The 15,717-nt window shown below is 33.6% G+C and overlaps 1 protein-coding gene across 2 annotated transcripts; it reads right to left on the bottom strand.

Annotated features, from left to right (window-relative positions):
• Window positions 1–3,063: 3,063 nt before the first annotated feature.
• Window positions 3,064–6,169, bottom strand: LOC139907601 (zinc finger MYM-type protein 1-like). Of its 2 annotated transcripts, none has more exons than XM_071894057.1 (2): window positions 3,603–6,169; window positions 3,064–3,546 (listed from the first exon to the last, which is right to left on the bottom strand). In XM_071894057.1, the coding sequence occupies exons 1-2, from the start codon at window positions 6,102–6,104 to the stop codon at window positions 3,220–3,222; spliced, it is 2,829 nt and encodes a 942-aa protein (XP_071750158.1). In that variant the 5' UTR covers window positions 6,105–6,169; the 3' UTR covers window positions 3,064–3,219. The 2 variants fall into 2 exon arrangements, with proteins under 2 accessions (XP_071750158.1, XP_071750159.1); XM_071894058.1 differs by having other exon boundaries at window positions 3,358–3,542.
• Window positions 6,170–15,717: the final 9,548 nt, after the last annotated feature.

Below are 15,717 nucleotides of genomic sequence, written 5' to 3' on the forward strand. Positions count from 1 at the left end.
ATTGAAAAAAAGGAAAGCTTACAAATTACGACAAAGTACTTTCATATTGTGTAGTAATAATCATTGAAGGTGATAATATCGGGTTAAAATTGATCTTCGTCGCACAAACAAATTTGTTTAAAAACTTAACAAAATAATAGAAAAATTAATTGTTAATAGTACATAGTACTTTTTTATTTAATCCACCATACTTGATTTGTGATTTTGAAGGCTATATTTAGTTAACTTATTTTCTAGCAAATGGTGCAATTAAAGGAAGCAACGGATTGAGAAAAAAAAGAGTGGGTTAAAGATTTAAAATTCATCTAGATTAAATATAAATGACATATTCAATTGATTTTCTCAAATTAAGTAATAAACATTCAGCATTTAAACAGGAATCCCCGAAACATTTCTAGACTTCCGTGAAAGCTTTCCTGCAAGATTTTCTCTCTTCGTAAATTGGCATTTTTTAACATACTTACTTTATAATTCAAATAAATTAAGAAAATTTATATCAAGAAATGAAGACCAATAAGGTACAAGAATAAATAAAACTTAAAGATCTAAAATTATATATAAAATAAAAAAATCATTTAATACAATGATATAACTATGAAATAGTATTCATTGACAAAAGTAATTTTTTCGTCAAAATTTCCGTCCTTTAAACTTTGCCATCGATCTTTAAATATTTGACCACCTTTAGAAAACCCTCTCTCAACGACCGCTGAGGACGGAAGGGAATATATAATGCTGTAGAAATATTTTTTGAATTTTTGGGTAAGATTTTAAAAGATCTAAAGAGGTGTCTTCTAAATTCATAAAATTTTCTAATATTTCAGCTGAGGTTTGATTTCTTTTGAATTTTGTCTTTATTGGAAAAAAAATTGATGTTGACTCAATTGCTACTAAATCCTCAGGATTGTCAAAAGCAATCTTACTTTGGACGAAAAGGCTAACTTCCTCCACTAAGACTTTTTTCATATATTTTTGTAATTCTGGAGAATCACTAAAACATTCCAAATCTTCAGAATAATGGATGAGTAGCTGTAGCTAACAAGTGAATCTTATCTTTAAAAAGGTACCCAAATCTTTTTTTAATTCCAGCTAATAAAGTTTTTTCTATAATCTTGCAAAATTTACGACTGGGCATCCCAATTTTGAGTTTTTTCTTTACCACTGAAAGTGAAGGCAAAATGTAGCCAAGAAACATAGTTTCAGCTGCAATAATACTACAACATTGCTTGTTCCAAAGGGATTGACATTTTCCAAAAGTCTTGTAAAATAATCCTTTAAACCCCGGATCTTTGAAAGCTACATCTATATCCTTCTGTGCAATTAAATTCATACAGTGAACAGCACATCTGAAATTATTTGGAAGCGAAATTCTGAATCTTTGATAAAGAAAGGTGGTAATTCAAAAAATTGAATATCTTCATCCAGGAAATCCTTTTCTTCTTCTTTTTCATCATCTTGGATTCCATAATTTTCAAAACCCTTAATGAAATTTCTTGTATTGTCGGTAATGATTCTACCATCACACTTATTTTGCAAGCCATAGTCTAAAAATATGGGGTTTCAGGCTACGGCAATTTTATCATGAGTGTAGCTGCCTTTTATTCTAGAACATGCTTATACTGCTTGACCACAAGAAAAATCCGGTTTTATCCAATGGCAAGTTACACCAATATAGCCACGCTATGTAAGGTACCAACAATCTGCTGTCAAACAGAAACAGTTAATATTTGAGAAAGTTTGTTTCATATTTTCCTTAATGTTAATAAATTTATGATCAATATTTTTCATTAGTGCTTCAAAAGACAGGACTTTTAAGCCTGGACAAATTTCTTGAATGAGTCTTTTGAAATGTTCATCCCTCACTAAAGTTGACAGCTGAGATGACTTACATTTAATGATAAATTCTGTCATTAACGAATTTAAACAGTTTTGAGAAATGTGAGCTCCAGAACTTGAACCTTTGGTTTCAAAAAAAGATTGGACTATGGCTTGAGATGGTGAATATACTTTCAACTTTTTCTTCCCTTTATCGGATTATATTATTTTTTTTATTTTTTCAAGGACTTCTATGGCAAGACTTTAAATGACGTCGTAAATTGTATTTCGATCTTTCAGTCGCAGTTACCTCTTTCCCACATTTTGCAAATTCACAACGAAATAGAAAACTTTTTTTTTCAACACGTAAAAAAGAAAAAAATGTTTCCAAGTTCCAATTACATTTCAAAGATTATTTTTTTGATTCCATTTTCGATAGATTTTATTACAATTTTTTCATGTATATTTTTTAAATTTAAATGTTGTAAAAAACTCAAAAATTCTAAAAAGCTATTTATAAAAAATAATTTTTTTTGGAAAAACAATTAAAAAATTCAATTTTTGGGCAAAAAATTTCTTATATTTAATTTTCTTGAATTTTTTTTATAAAATCCATAGTTATTTACAAAAAAAAATACTTTTTAAATATTAAATTTTTTGAAAAAAAATTAAAAAATCTTTAGTTTGGGAGGAGGCTACAGCCCCTCCAGCGGACGCTTCTGATTCATGGTGTTAAAAGTAAATAAATTTATACATTAAAAAATTATTTTAACGAGCGAGATAAAGTTGATATTTTCTGAATTATTCTTATACAGATTTGACTGTATTTATAACAAATACAATTTCATAAATCTAATGAATCTGTACGGGACGCATTGAACTTACAGAAAATATAAAGGTACATTTGCCAGTGTCAAATGTTACCCAATTCAGTAGTGTTGTGTCCAGTGCCGTATGTCAGGAAGATTTTTCGGTCTGCTTTACAAGGGTGAACGGTTGATTTTCAGTGGTGAACGTGGGATATTTAAACAGGGCAAATGCTACAGCATTATTTTCTTCAGGCAAACATTGGGAAAAATAAAATGAAAAGGAAAAACTCTAGACGGAAAGTCAATGCCGACCTATTCATAAAGGAAGGAGTATAATGGAGTATAAAATGCACGGTGCAAGAATGAGAGAAAATTTTTGAACTATACAATTAAGTCAAACAATTTAAACCTCCTTAAATATTTTTAAAATAATAACAGATGAAGATAATGAACGAGATTATAATATACCATGAAACGGTTACATCGACAGAAAATAAATTATGTTCACAAGTCTTGATGTTCTTAACTCGCATGTATACGTGGTGATGTGTTTGAAAAAAATGAAGAAAAAAAATGCATGTGTTCTTTATCATGATTAGAAGAAGAAGTTTTTCCTCTCTTTCCTTGACGCAAAGGTGTCAATCAAACTGTCCATGTCTTCATGGAGCACCTTGTCCACCATCACCCTGTCCATGTTCAAGAGGGTGAGGGAGGAGAGCCTCTCCTGGTCCATGGTGGTCCTCATGTGGTTCTTGAGCCTTCTGAGACAGGAGAATGACCGCTCCACCTCACAGCTGCTGATGGGCATTGAGGCCAGGATAACGATCACCTTGTATAGCTCCGGCATCAGGCGGAACACTCCCGAGCTTATTAACTCCGCAGCAATTTGTGACGAAACCATGTCTTCTGTGTCAATATCTGCCTAGAGAAACATAAATTTTAAACATATAATGCAAAATGAAACATTATAATATTAACCTTGAATTGCTGGAAGATTGCATGGTCTGACTGGAGCTGCTCGAGTTCAAGTCTGTAGTGCTTGGCGACACGCTCAATGACACAGGTCTCCACTTCACTGTCATTGACGATTGCAATGAGATCCATTGTGATGTTTGTATCGTCGGTGGCAAATCTGCTCTCAAGCTCTAATACAATCTTATTGATTGCAACATCGAAATGTGTTTCACGGAAGTAGGATTCAGTTGTTCCTTTCCACTTTATTCTCCTTGGAATCTTCGCCTCCTTGAATTCCAAATCAATTGAGTCCTCCTGGTCAAATACTGATTTCATCTCAGACGACTTCAACTCAGCAAGTTTCCAGATTGATTCAAAGATTTTCTCATTCTTAAGATCTTCAAGAGTCCTAATCACTAGGTTGACGTGTTTCCGGGCCTTTGTTAGGTCAACCTTTCTGCCTTGAAGTTCATCTGACAAGCTAGATGTGTGTCTGAGGAGTGTCTTCAACAGTTCAATGCCGAAAACAAATTCGTGACTAAAGATGCTGTTGAGCAGAGAAGTTGCTGTTGAACTCGACAATGTATCTTTATCTTTTCTCATTATTATGAGGGTCTTCATGATTCTGACCATCCCTAGAGATACAGCGTGTACAGCATCGTAGCGGAGACTCCAGCGGGTAGCAGACTGGTTCTTCAGGGTCATCACCTTGGCATGCTCCTCATCTTTACTTGTTATCTTCACCGACTTGTAGATTGCTGACCTCTTTGGTGACCCTTCAATGAAGTTGTATAAAATTTGTACTGTCCCCATTGTATTTCTCAACAGGGTTATATCTGAGAGAAGATCCTTGACTACAAGATTGAGGACATGGGCGTAGCAGTGGATGTAGACACACAGTGGGGCTGCTTCCTTCCACCTGGCGGCAAGACCCTTCTTGATGCCGGATATGTTGGAGGCACCGTCCGCGGCCAGGGAGACAGTGCGGGCGGGGTTAAGGCCGAGATCCTTGACAGCCTCGTGAAGCTTCTCAAACAAATATTTGCCGTCAGTCTGGGTAACTTTTACAAACTTGAGGAAGCTCTCTTTCTTGATGCCTTCACTCGTCAGATATCCCAGTGACAGACTGAACTGCTCCGTGTTTGACATATCTGATGTCTCATCAACAATCACAGAGAACCAGTAGTCATCATCGCCGGCACAAGTCTTGACATCTTCAATTATATTTTCCGTCACTTTGGATGCTATAATCTCTATCAGCTCATTTTGGATGTCAGGTGAAGTCCATTTGGCAAAACCTGCCCCAGCTGAACCAAATTTTTTGACTTCGGCCTCCAGTTTATCTTTGAGAATATGATTGTCGTGTGAACGCAGGGACAAAAGCTCCAAGAAGTTTCCTCGATTGTTTTCATTAGATTCCGTCAACTTTTCTCTTGTTTCGGAATCGCCCCTAAAAGCCAATCCTTGCTTTGCGAGGAACCCAACAGTTTGGAAAAGATACCTCAAATAAGCTCGCCACTTCACGACTTCCTCAGCATGTTGAGACTGAACATGGCCGAGAACCGAGGTATTCTTTCTCTTTGATGTGAGGAAATTGATCCACTTTTCCATCGACAGTTTGTGTTTTTTGTTGTTAGAATGAACTTTCAACGAGGAACTGTTTTTCCATGTTTTGAACTCAAATTTCCCAAGGTTGGAAATGGAAAATTTGGAACAGGCGAAACACTTGGCTGACTTTTCAACCTCGTCATATTCTAGCCACGGGAACTTACGGAACCAATCATATTGAAAGTCTCTGGAGTATTTGTCATCTATCTGAGGACTGTATGTTTGTAACTTGGGCTGTAGAGGATGATCTCTCTCGACTTTAGGCACAGTTTCCCGCTCAGTCTCCACTCTGGTTCTGGTCTGGATGTCCTTCCGCTTTGGCTCCCGCCCGGTAAGTATCGGGTCACCCAGCTGGCTCGTGAAGACGACAGGGTACTCTGGGCCTCCGTCCACAAACTCCATCTCCTCAGTCTTGCTCTTCTCACCTCCCTGGACATTGTCGCTAGTCTCAGAGTCCTCTGCAGAGGGAATATTGTTGTTGTTGACTACAGAGAGCTGCTCGGGAGAGAAGATTGGTCCGATATCGAGATTAGGAAGTCTTATTCCATGAGAAATCCGTCCGCTGGGGTAATTTGATGAGTCGCCATTATTTTCTGTGTCTGCAGTAACTTTCTCTTCAGCAGAAACGGACTTTTCAGATCTTGGTTCAGGCAGTAAGGCCTCAACTGGAGCAGGGTCATCGGGACAGGAGGAGGCAGTGACTGAGGATGAGGATGTAGCAGAGGAAGTTTTCTTAACAGCAAAGTTCAATGTTTTCTGCTTCTTATGATCAATTTTCACTTGATACTTGCAGCTGGGGTCATTCTTATGGAGTTTAACTTTGTGATCATTAAAGTTGTCCTTCTGTATTTCCTTCTGACAGATAGAACAAATCACCAACTCTCTGTTAAAATGCGTTTTCCGCTTCCCGTGATACATTTCTGATAATTAATAAATTACTGCAACAATCCACTCTAAAAAGTACATAACTATTATTTATGTCCCTTTTAAGTAGTAATAATTTAATTTATCTTGTATTCAATGAAACAAATTCTCACGCTCTTAAATATTTCAAGAGTACTCCATACGAAAAATGTAGTGTGCGTCTTTTCTTTTCTTTTTTTTGGCTGTAAAGTACTTCAAATTTGCAATTAGTAACGTTAAACGTTATATCTAACTCAAATACCCACTCAATGTGAAGTACTTTCAATCCATACAAAAATGTTGTGTGCGTCTTTGTTTTTTATTTTTGGCTGTAAAGTACTCTTGAAATAATTGCAGTAATTTATTAATTATCAGAAATGTATCACGGGAAGCGGAAAACGCGTTTTATATTCAAAGGTTCAATCATTTATATTTATAAATGACAGGCAATATTTGAAAGAGATATTAAGGTAAATTTCAGGATTTGAGTTCAAATTTCTGCGATGAATTGAGATACCCGAGAGTGTTAACTGTAGTTTAAAACCCCCGTTTTATCTATCTGACTTAATTTGGCCCCAATATTGTCTTAGAGATATAATTTATTAATTTACTAATTCTATAAATGTGCCGGTGAATTTTGGCTACTTTAAGTACAATTTATGGTGCCTCCAAAGGATTAATCAGAATCATTTTTTCATTTAAATGAATTATAATTTGTTGGAAAATGTATTCCATGTTCAATTTTGAGAAAAATTATCTAGCTTCCTTTTGGGTGGACGTGCTACAAATATGTAATTTTATTATAATGACTCAGTACTATTATGAGTTGGTCATAAGTTACATATGACTATTATTAATAGATTTTAATAATTAAGTATGACTTAATTCATCTACATTTACATACCTATATGATTGGTGGACGGTTGAGTAAGGTTGTGTTTTTTTTTGGTCCGCTGAAGCGGACAAAGTGCAATACTGACGTACGGCCCTGGTTGTGTCGATCTTAATTCAGGACCAAGGATCATGGCAGTCCAGTACCATTTGTCAGTCCATAAAGAACGTAAAATAAATCCCTCGTGACGTCAACAAGGGTGATTTTCTTTTTTTAAATTATTCTGTTATATAATAGTATATATTATATAACTAATTAACAACGTAATATGTTCGTATTATATCATAGAAAAATAATATTTTTTGGATGATATGTTCAATAATCTTAATAAATCTTTCATATATATATATCTTATTTGGCTAATCAACCATTAATATTTTTATAAAAAATTCCAAGGGCCCATCAGACTGGTCTTAAGACTGGACTGGACTAGACCAAAGAAATAAGGACCTACTCAACATTATCAAGTTGCATCCGCAGACAGCTTCTTTTTAAATTAAAACATTATAGATTTACTACAGTAATAAAAGGTTTTGTGAGTAATTCTTAGTATTATTCCGATCTTTTTATCATAGATTAACATACTTTGCCATTTTGAATATAATTGGGTCCAACCTTTGTAATGGCTTTCCCACAACAATATTTACTATGTTTTGTCAGCTGTTAATATATTTGCAATGGTCCCCAACTACTATCCTAATTTCTGTTTTTTTAATTTGTTGAATTCGAATGAAATCATGTTAAGTTGTGAATATCTCTAATATTAAATAAAGAATAGTCCAGGTGTGAAAGCGTAACAGGTATATTAATATTATAGAACAGTTTTATTTTTGGAGGAAATACTGATATATGGGGTGCGTTAACATAAAAACAGTTTTTAAAAAAATGAAGAAAAGTAGAAAATTCCAATTAATTCGTTCATTTAAATTAACATACACCCCAATAATTCTTATGCATATTTGAGTAAAATATAGGACTTGTATTCACATTTACGGGATACTTTAAGATATTTAAGAATTTTTTTATCTATAGGTAAAAACCTTTATTGTATTTATATGGCCTAAAACCTTTCAATTTCTCATTTTTTTATTTTAACGATACATTTAGGCTACTATTAGTGCGATTGCTGTACTTCCAATGGGTTAATAAGTTTAATTTGCTTATCAAAATAGACTATAATTTGTTGAGCAGAGCTACCCAATTATTATGATCAAAAGATTAAGTTAAACAAGATCCAATATATTAATAACTCCCAAACCTTTATGCTAGTTAATTTTATTTTATCTACCTCCTGCCTGGAGTCAAACAACAGCACTCAAGAGGCGTAGATTCAGACTGACAGTTGAACTGCCTTGAATAAAGTTTTTTTATCAGTGGTTGTTGTATTTTTAATTATAATTTTAGATAAATAGTAGCAAGAATATTAATGAAGCAAAGTAATGCAATGCAAATACACTTTAAGAGGAATTAAACAAATATTATAATTAGTCTAAAAAAATTTGGGAAAAAAAAATTGAAATATTAAATTTTTATGAGAAAAATTTTTAAATATTAATTTTTTTTGATTTTTTTTTTTTTCAAAAATCCACTGCTATTCTCAAAAGATTAAAAAAACAGTCCCTTCATCCCACTTTCTACGGACGCCCCTGAGTTAAGTACCTCTTGCAGTGCCATCAAATACCCCAAGGAGTACGCGTGCCCCCATTTGAAAACCACAGGAATTGATGATAAAATAGTAACACAAAAAAACCACACAAATACTAAACACAACAGAGGCAAAACAGGTAATTGTATAAAAACAATAATAAAAAAATACCTCTTAGGAAATAGAAAAAAAGACACACAGTAGCAGAAAAAACAAGTAAATGATATCACAGCATAGTAGAAGTTCATAAAAATCAGATTGCCTTTTGTTTATATAATTCAAACACGCTATGAGCTACCTTAATTATTTTAGGAGACTCTTATATCGGGCCATGGAGATCAATGGATGGAGTCGAATAACTACTTTAAACCCCACACGAAGTATTTTGCTGGTTCCATCAAACCCTTATAAGAGTTCGTGTGAAGAAGGACTCCTTCTAATCCCCTCCTCTATCCCGGTTCCTGACGGATTTTTATGGTTTTATTCAATATCTTGAAACTTTTGAATAAGTTCGGGATTATTTTTGTTTTGTTGCAAATAGAACTGGAAAAAACGACACCATTCTATATTTTAGATACATCTGGCTTGGACTGAGAATAGAATCCCAGAAGGACTTTATTTAGAGAAGAACCCTCCCTTGTTTTTGTTTTTTCTACTTACACAAACTTATACTTAAAATGTTATAAATTCTGCTACTTGATTTTTCCGTTTGCATTTTGTTGATAAACGTTGGCTTGTAGTTTCCATTTATATCTGCCAAGTCATATACGTCATTTTTGTCCTTCCACGCAATAAATTCCTTGGAATTCGAAACCCAAAGGGAGATGTCAAGTCTTTTACTGGTTTTTGGAGTATTAAAGTCTCCAGCTATAATTTTTTTTTCCACTCATGGGGTCACATACAAAGTGTGGTAGTTTAGTTTCGAAGAAAAGTTTATCTCTAGAAGATAAATATGCCGCTAATATTTTATAATGCGATTTCTGAAACCATACATCGGCTGAGATGTAGTTCCCATTTTCACTCTAGATCATATACAAATCGTTTCTGACAAGGACTGTGACTGCCCTTGCAGGGAGTTGGATCCAGTTAATATTACATTTGAAGAGTAATTATTATATTTTGATTGAATGAAAGACCACTCACCTATATTGCGCATTTTTGCGTCATTTAAACACACTACCTCTAGTAGGTCGATGGTATTCAGGCATTTAAAGAGTTTCATTTGATTTTTTTACATTATTTTGGAATTAAAAAAGAGGGCATACTAATCATTTATTAAACTGAATGTGGAGACGAGGGACAATTCCTATTTTTCTTGGAAACTGGTGCGAGTGTCATAATTTGTCCCGGAAGATATTCAGTTTCCTTTTTTGGTGATTTTTTTTTTAATCCTCTTCGTCGGAATTTAATTTAATTGTGACAAGTTATTTTGCAAATGATAAACTGATTTTATAACAGAATTTTCCTATGGTTTTAACTCTTCTGACACGGAAGGTACGTTAACTTGTTTTCTCCCCTGTGTCATTATCCGATTTGGTTGACTTTATTTCTTTCGTATTTTCTAGTGATGACTTGACACTATTTGCTTTGCTCCCACCTGTGTCCTCATCTTCCGATTTTTTTAATCATATAATTATACATTTTTTATATACTTGTTTCATATACATACGTTTACATTAAACAGATCTAATTGTAATATTTTATAATTTTTATAATAAAAAAAACAATTCCTAGTTATTAATTTAAAGTGGTAAAAATATATTTTTTAAAGTACCAATGTACAAACATATTTTTATACATTCTTATTTAATAGAAGTAAGAGGAAGAAGATGGGGGAAAAAAGAGTTGAAAGAGGCATAATCTTGATATCAAATGTTTCACCTATTCCATCACTCACTCGCTCCTGCTGACAACTCAAGAGCGTTCTAAAAGTACTCCATGACTATTTGTCCAACCGACCTATATAATAACTGGATACTCAACCTACATAATAAAAAGGAGACTCCCCTTCAGCTGTTGGCATCCATTTTATGTATCTATATCTATGTATATTAATATATCTATCTAGAAAAAGATTCTATATAAACTTCATTTTAATCATAAGCGTTTTTATTTATATTAATAATTTTGTTCTAATGACTTTTATGGAGGACATTTAAAGCTTTTGAATCAATGATTCTTAAAAAGGATTTGCTTTGAAAGGGATTTCCGGATAAGATCTGCTTTAAATTGTTCCAAGACGGTGTGTGCTTCATGGTGCAATCAAATTTTAGAGTAAACGAAATATATATACATATTTTTGTAATTTTAGAGCGTGGTTATTTTAAGATGAACATTCGAAAGTGTGCGGTTCAAGATCCTTAAACATCTATGACTTGTCATTAAATTTTTGTAATACGCAGCTAGTAATAGCGTTTTAAGTGAATGTTGTCAGGTTTTTAGAATTCCTTGCATTTTTAGTCTCAAAAGGTATTTTCTCTATTTCTTTGCATATGTCTATTAAGTCTTTTGATGAAAAAAAAAGTCCACCATTAGATTTTCTTGCTATGAAAGAATAATTATGGCTGTCCTGTTACATAGCTGTAAAGAGATTCCAAGCACTCATGATATACTAAATGCTTGGAGACTGATTTGATAATATATCCACCAATATAAGCAATAACACATTCTTTAAATTGAGACAGGCTGGGGACGAATGGAGGCACATCGAAGTATTCATGGTCACTAATTAGTAAATGTTTTTCCTCTGGGCCATACTTCTTGATCAATGACAAATCATTATCATCAAGGAATCGGAAAAATTCTGCAGGTTTCCTATTGTTCTTTGGGGTAGTGAAGAACGCCACTGTATCATCCAGCCTTGTGCAATTACCACCGCTGTCAGAGACATGATGTCTAACTAATAGCGCTTATAAATATAAGAAAACATGGGGCATGGGTCGAAGGTTCCAAAATATTTTTTTTAGAAGAAAGGTCTGGAAGATGAGTTTTTTCTCGAGGGACTCTTTCAGCATTCTGCATGGATAATTTCGAGGTTTTTTAATCATTATATTCGTTAGGTAATATTTCGGAATTCGAGTTAGGTGACCTGGATCTCTTTAAAGATTTACCACTGATTGGTTCTACTAGTGACTTTTGATTGAACATTTCTATCCTCGTTTTAGATTCTGACAGAAGCAGAAGAGGGGCAACCGTGTTGGCTGTTTGAGCGTAGGATTTTAATTTCTGTCCATTTTTCAAAAAGAAAAGTGTGGTAATCACTGAGTTTAACCCTCTCACTAGAACAGTTACAGAGAGTATGATTAAATCTGAAACAGTTTGGGCATTGTTTTTCGACTGATTGAAGCAAAGCCTTGTAACCTGATCCTTTACTGGAAGAAGGGTAGGCAATTTCGGGGTTCTCCCTCCCCTTCAAACTCAACTGACACTGGACCCCAGAACTTTACCGAAGCCCTTCAGATCTGGATAATCTTAATTAAGTTTCCTTTATTCGTTTCCGAAAGTACCAAACCGACTTATCTCACGTTTGACACGAAAAGACCTATCGCACTTTCTAGGGCTGGTATTGTGACTTTCTCAACACAGTGCAGAGCTTCGATACGAAAAATCTTGCTACATCCTTTCTTCAGAGCATTTTGGAGACCACTGATATCCACCTTGAATTTTTGACCTGTTGTTGCCTGAACATATTCAAAAGGCAATTGAATGTCCTTAAATTTTATTGCAATGTCGCAGGGCCTCTCTAGCCCAATTAAAAGCTTTTCCTGGATCCATTTCAGGGCTTATTTCCTACAGCTCGTAGGCTGGGAAGCACAAATTTTGTATTGCTATTTTTTGCAATATCATAGTTGCATTAAAAATTCTCGATTGAAATTTTCTTCTTCATTAACACCTGCATTTTTATTTTTATTTTGAAGTTTCATCTACAATGACGTCAATGACAACGTCATTATCAGCATCTTCTCCCGGCTTTGGAGAAAAAGATAGCGAATTGGAAGGGGGAGGGAACTTATCCACAGGATCTGACATCCTCTAAAGACCACCTTCAACATACATACACATATGAGTAATATTATGACCCGTATTACCTCACTAAAATATATTTTTTTGTCAGCTGTCGATTCCCTCCTCTGACTTGACGCTCATGGTTATTTCATAATTGATTTTTTCTGATAAATACACAAAGTAATAAGTGATTCTATATTTATGGCCCGTTTCCAAAAGGATTGGAATACAATTTCTTGTTGATATATTAACCATCTTATAATTTATTTGAAGAAATTTGGCAATCATATAGAAATACAAGTGTATAGCTGCATTTTTAATAAAATATTACTTAGCAATGTTATAATAGAGTATGGAATAAAATACTGGGAAGGATTTTATTATTTTGAAATATATATATGCAATTCATTTTAAAGATTGTAGAGAAATAATATGTCAATGATAGTCGTCTGGGACTGGGTGTAATTAAGAACTAAATATCAGTTGGAGGGATTAACTTATATGGGTATACCAGATGATTTTAGGACTTTTATTTGTTTCTTTTTAGAGTAAAGGTTCCGTGATACAATAAAGGTAAAAACGTGTAACTAGTAGAATACCCGCTCTGACACACATTAAGAAATGAAAAAAAAAATAGCAAAAAAAAAAAAAAAAAAAAGGAAACATATTTAAAAGGAAATTGAAACTAATACTGGAAACAACATTATAACAAAGCAAAGGTTACAACTTCGTTATCCAGGGATTACTATAAGAGATTCCAGCACTGACCACTTTATTGTAGATACATTGGATTTGAACACTGTTTTCTTTCTTCATTTCCATTGGTCGAACTTGAAAATTTTCTAAATCTTGGCTTTGTTCCATAAGCCTAATGGGGTATTTCCTACTTTTTCAGAGAAACTCTGATTTTTTTTGATTTCACGGATAAAATCAGTGATTGCCGTTTGGTGTATTTTCGGGGCCGATCTCCCTTCATGCTCTACATAAGTCTTTTTTGGGGAGGGGGGTATATCCTTAACTTTGACCCCTAACCTTCCTTCATGTAAGGTCGAGCTCCAAAATATCGATTTTACTTTACTGTCTTTCTCGATCCACTTTTCGAGTCCTGTAGGAATCCTGGAATTATTTGAATATGCAGAGTAGGTGGACAAGTAGACCATTAGTCTTAGTTAGTTAGATTGTGTTGACGTTTTGAATGGCATCACCCGTCAATCCGTCCGGAGATATATGTTTAAAACGAAGCCTCCAAGAGCGAAATATATTATTTCTTCATTTTAACACTGATCATCGCATCTACTCAGAAGGTATTTGGAGAATTGGGACTGATTCCTATAACCTACTCAACATCTGTTATGTAGGCATTTCAAATTTTTTCTATTTTAAAACAGTAGATTAAGGTGTCCCAATAGATCAAAAGTAATTTTTCACCCATTTGTTTTCTATTTGATTTTTACTACTCAAATATGCAAAAAAAAATCAAAAAAATCATAAGACAATGTTAACAGGTGCCAACGAGAGCTTAAAGTCAACTTGATGACTTGATGGTAGGGTGGACCAAGAAATTTACATTCAAATGAAGATTACACAAAAAGTACTTATCATAAATGTATTTTAACTCGTTTGACTTTTATTAAATAAATGCATGTCTGTTTTGTAAGACTTTGGTCTGTCTAATATGAAATATCTCCAAGTCATTCAGTAAAACGTGTTTCATCTTTCTCCGATCTACCCTACTCTATATAAAGTGATAATGTTCAATTTATCTTTCAAAATTGATGAATAATATAACTATATTTAATATATCGGGATTTTTTTTTTTTGTATAATCGTTATTTATTGTAATCCAATATCGATGGTATAACTTAATAAATAAAATGTAAAAAAAAGTATACTAAGGACTACAATCAACAAAATATTACTTTTCAACATCAAATGCAATAATTTCAAAAAATCATTTTTTGAAAATACCTAATATTACCTAAATATGTTTACTTAATATATTCTAAATATAAACCAAAGTCGGAACTTTGACTTTGACGCACTGTTTTATCTCAGTCTCCTTAAACTTCCTTGAGAAGAGTTGCATCATCCTGTTTGCTTGTTCTTCTTGCTTTTGATTAGCTCTTCTCTATTGCACTTGGCCGTCCTGAGCAGATTGTATATGTGAGTCCTTTAGATCTATCCAATCATCTTCATTTTGATTCATACAACGCTGGAAGGTTCTGAAGCGTGGTATTTAAGGGCACAGATGGAACAAATTTGTTCTCCGGATATAAATTGTTGACAGAATAACTATTTCTTGTACTCAATAGCCCAATATTTTCATATTCACTAAAATCAAGATTCAAATCATTGAAAAAATATTTGTTCCCAGTTGATGCATTAGAGGATGAAGTATATTTTATGAATCTTTTTTTGATTTCTCCGACAGTTTTTATTTACTCCAACCAAGTGATCTGGTCGACCTGGTTTTCTCTGGTGTTGCAAGAACAACTTATCTTGTTCAATTTTATTAATTGGTATGTATCTATATGTCCTATGTAAAATTAATTATCAAATTATTAATAAACTCGACCCGACACCCATCAAAGATGTTCTTTAATTTCCTAGAATTTTCTCGTATTTATTTCCACGATTGATACAACTCAACGAGTTTTTTCACTATATTGAAAAAAGATTTGGTTGGTATTCTTGCTTTTCCCAGAAGATAATACACTCACGAACAGTCAAATTAGAGTTTAGACTCACAGACACATACACTTCTTCATTAAAAGGAAGTTTCGAACCCATAATTTGATGTTTTGTAACACCAATTAGATAAACACTTTTTTTCAAACTATGCAATCTCACATCCATATTTGTAGATGTGGAGGGGGGGGGGAATGTGAGTACACATTTGAATTTGAGTACAATCCAAATTACAAACAATACATCAGATATTGTACAGGTTTTTTAAATTAAACAAGTTTTCCCATGTTAAAACACAAGTTACCGTACTCCAATTCATCTGAAATTAGTTTGAGCTCGCCTAGAAATAAATCAGAAAAATTCAAACAGAAAATATATTAGGGATCTTGGAGTTCCTA

Source organism: Lepeophtheirus salmonis, chromosome 1 (assembly GCF_016086655.4).
Source record: "Lepeophtheirus salmonis chromosome 1, UVic_Lsal_1.4, whole genome shotgun sequence".
NCBI lineage: Eukaryota > Metazoa > Arthropoda > Copepoda > Siphonostomatoida > Caligidae > Lepeophtheirus > Lepeophtheirus salmonis.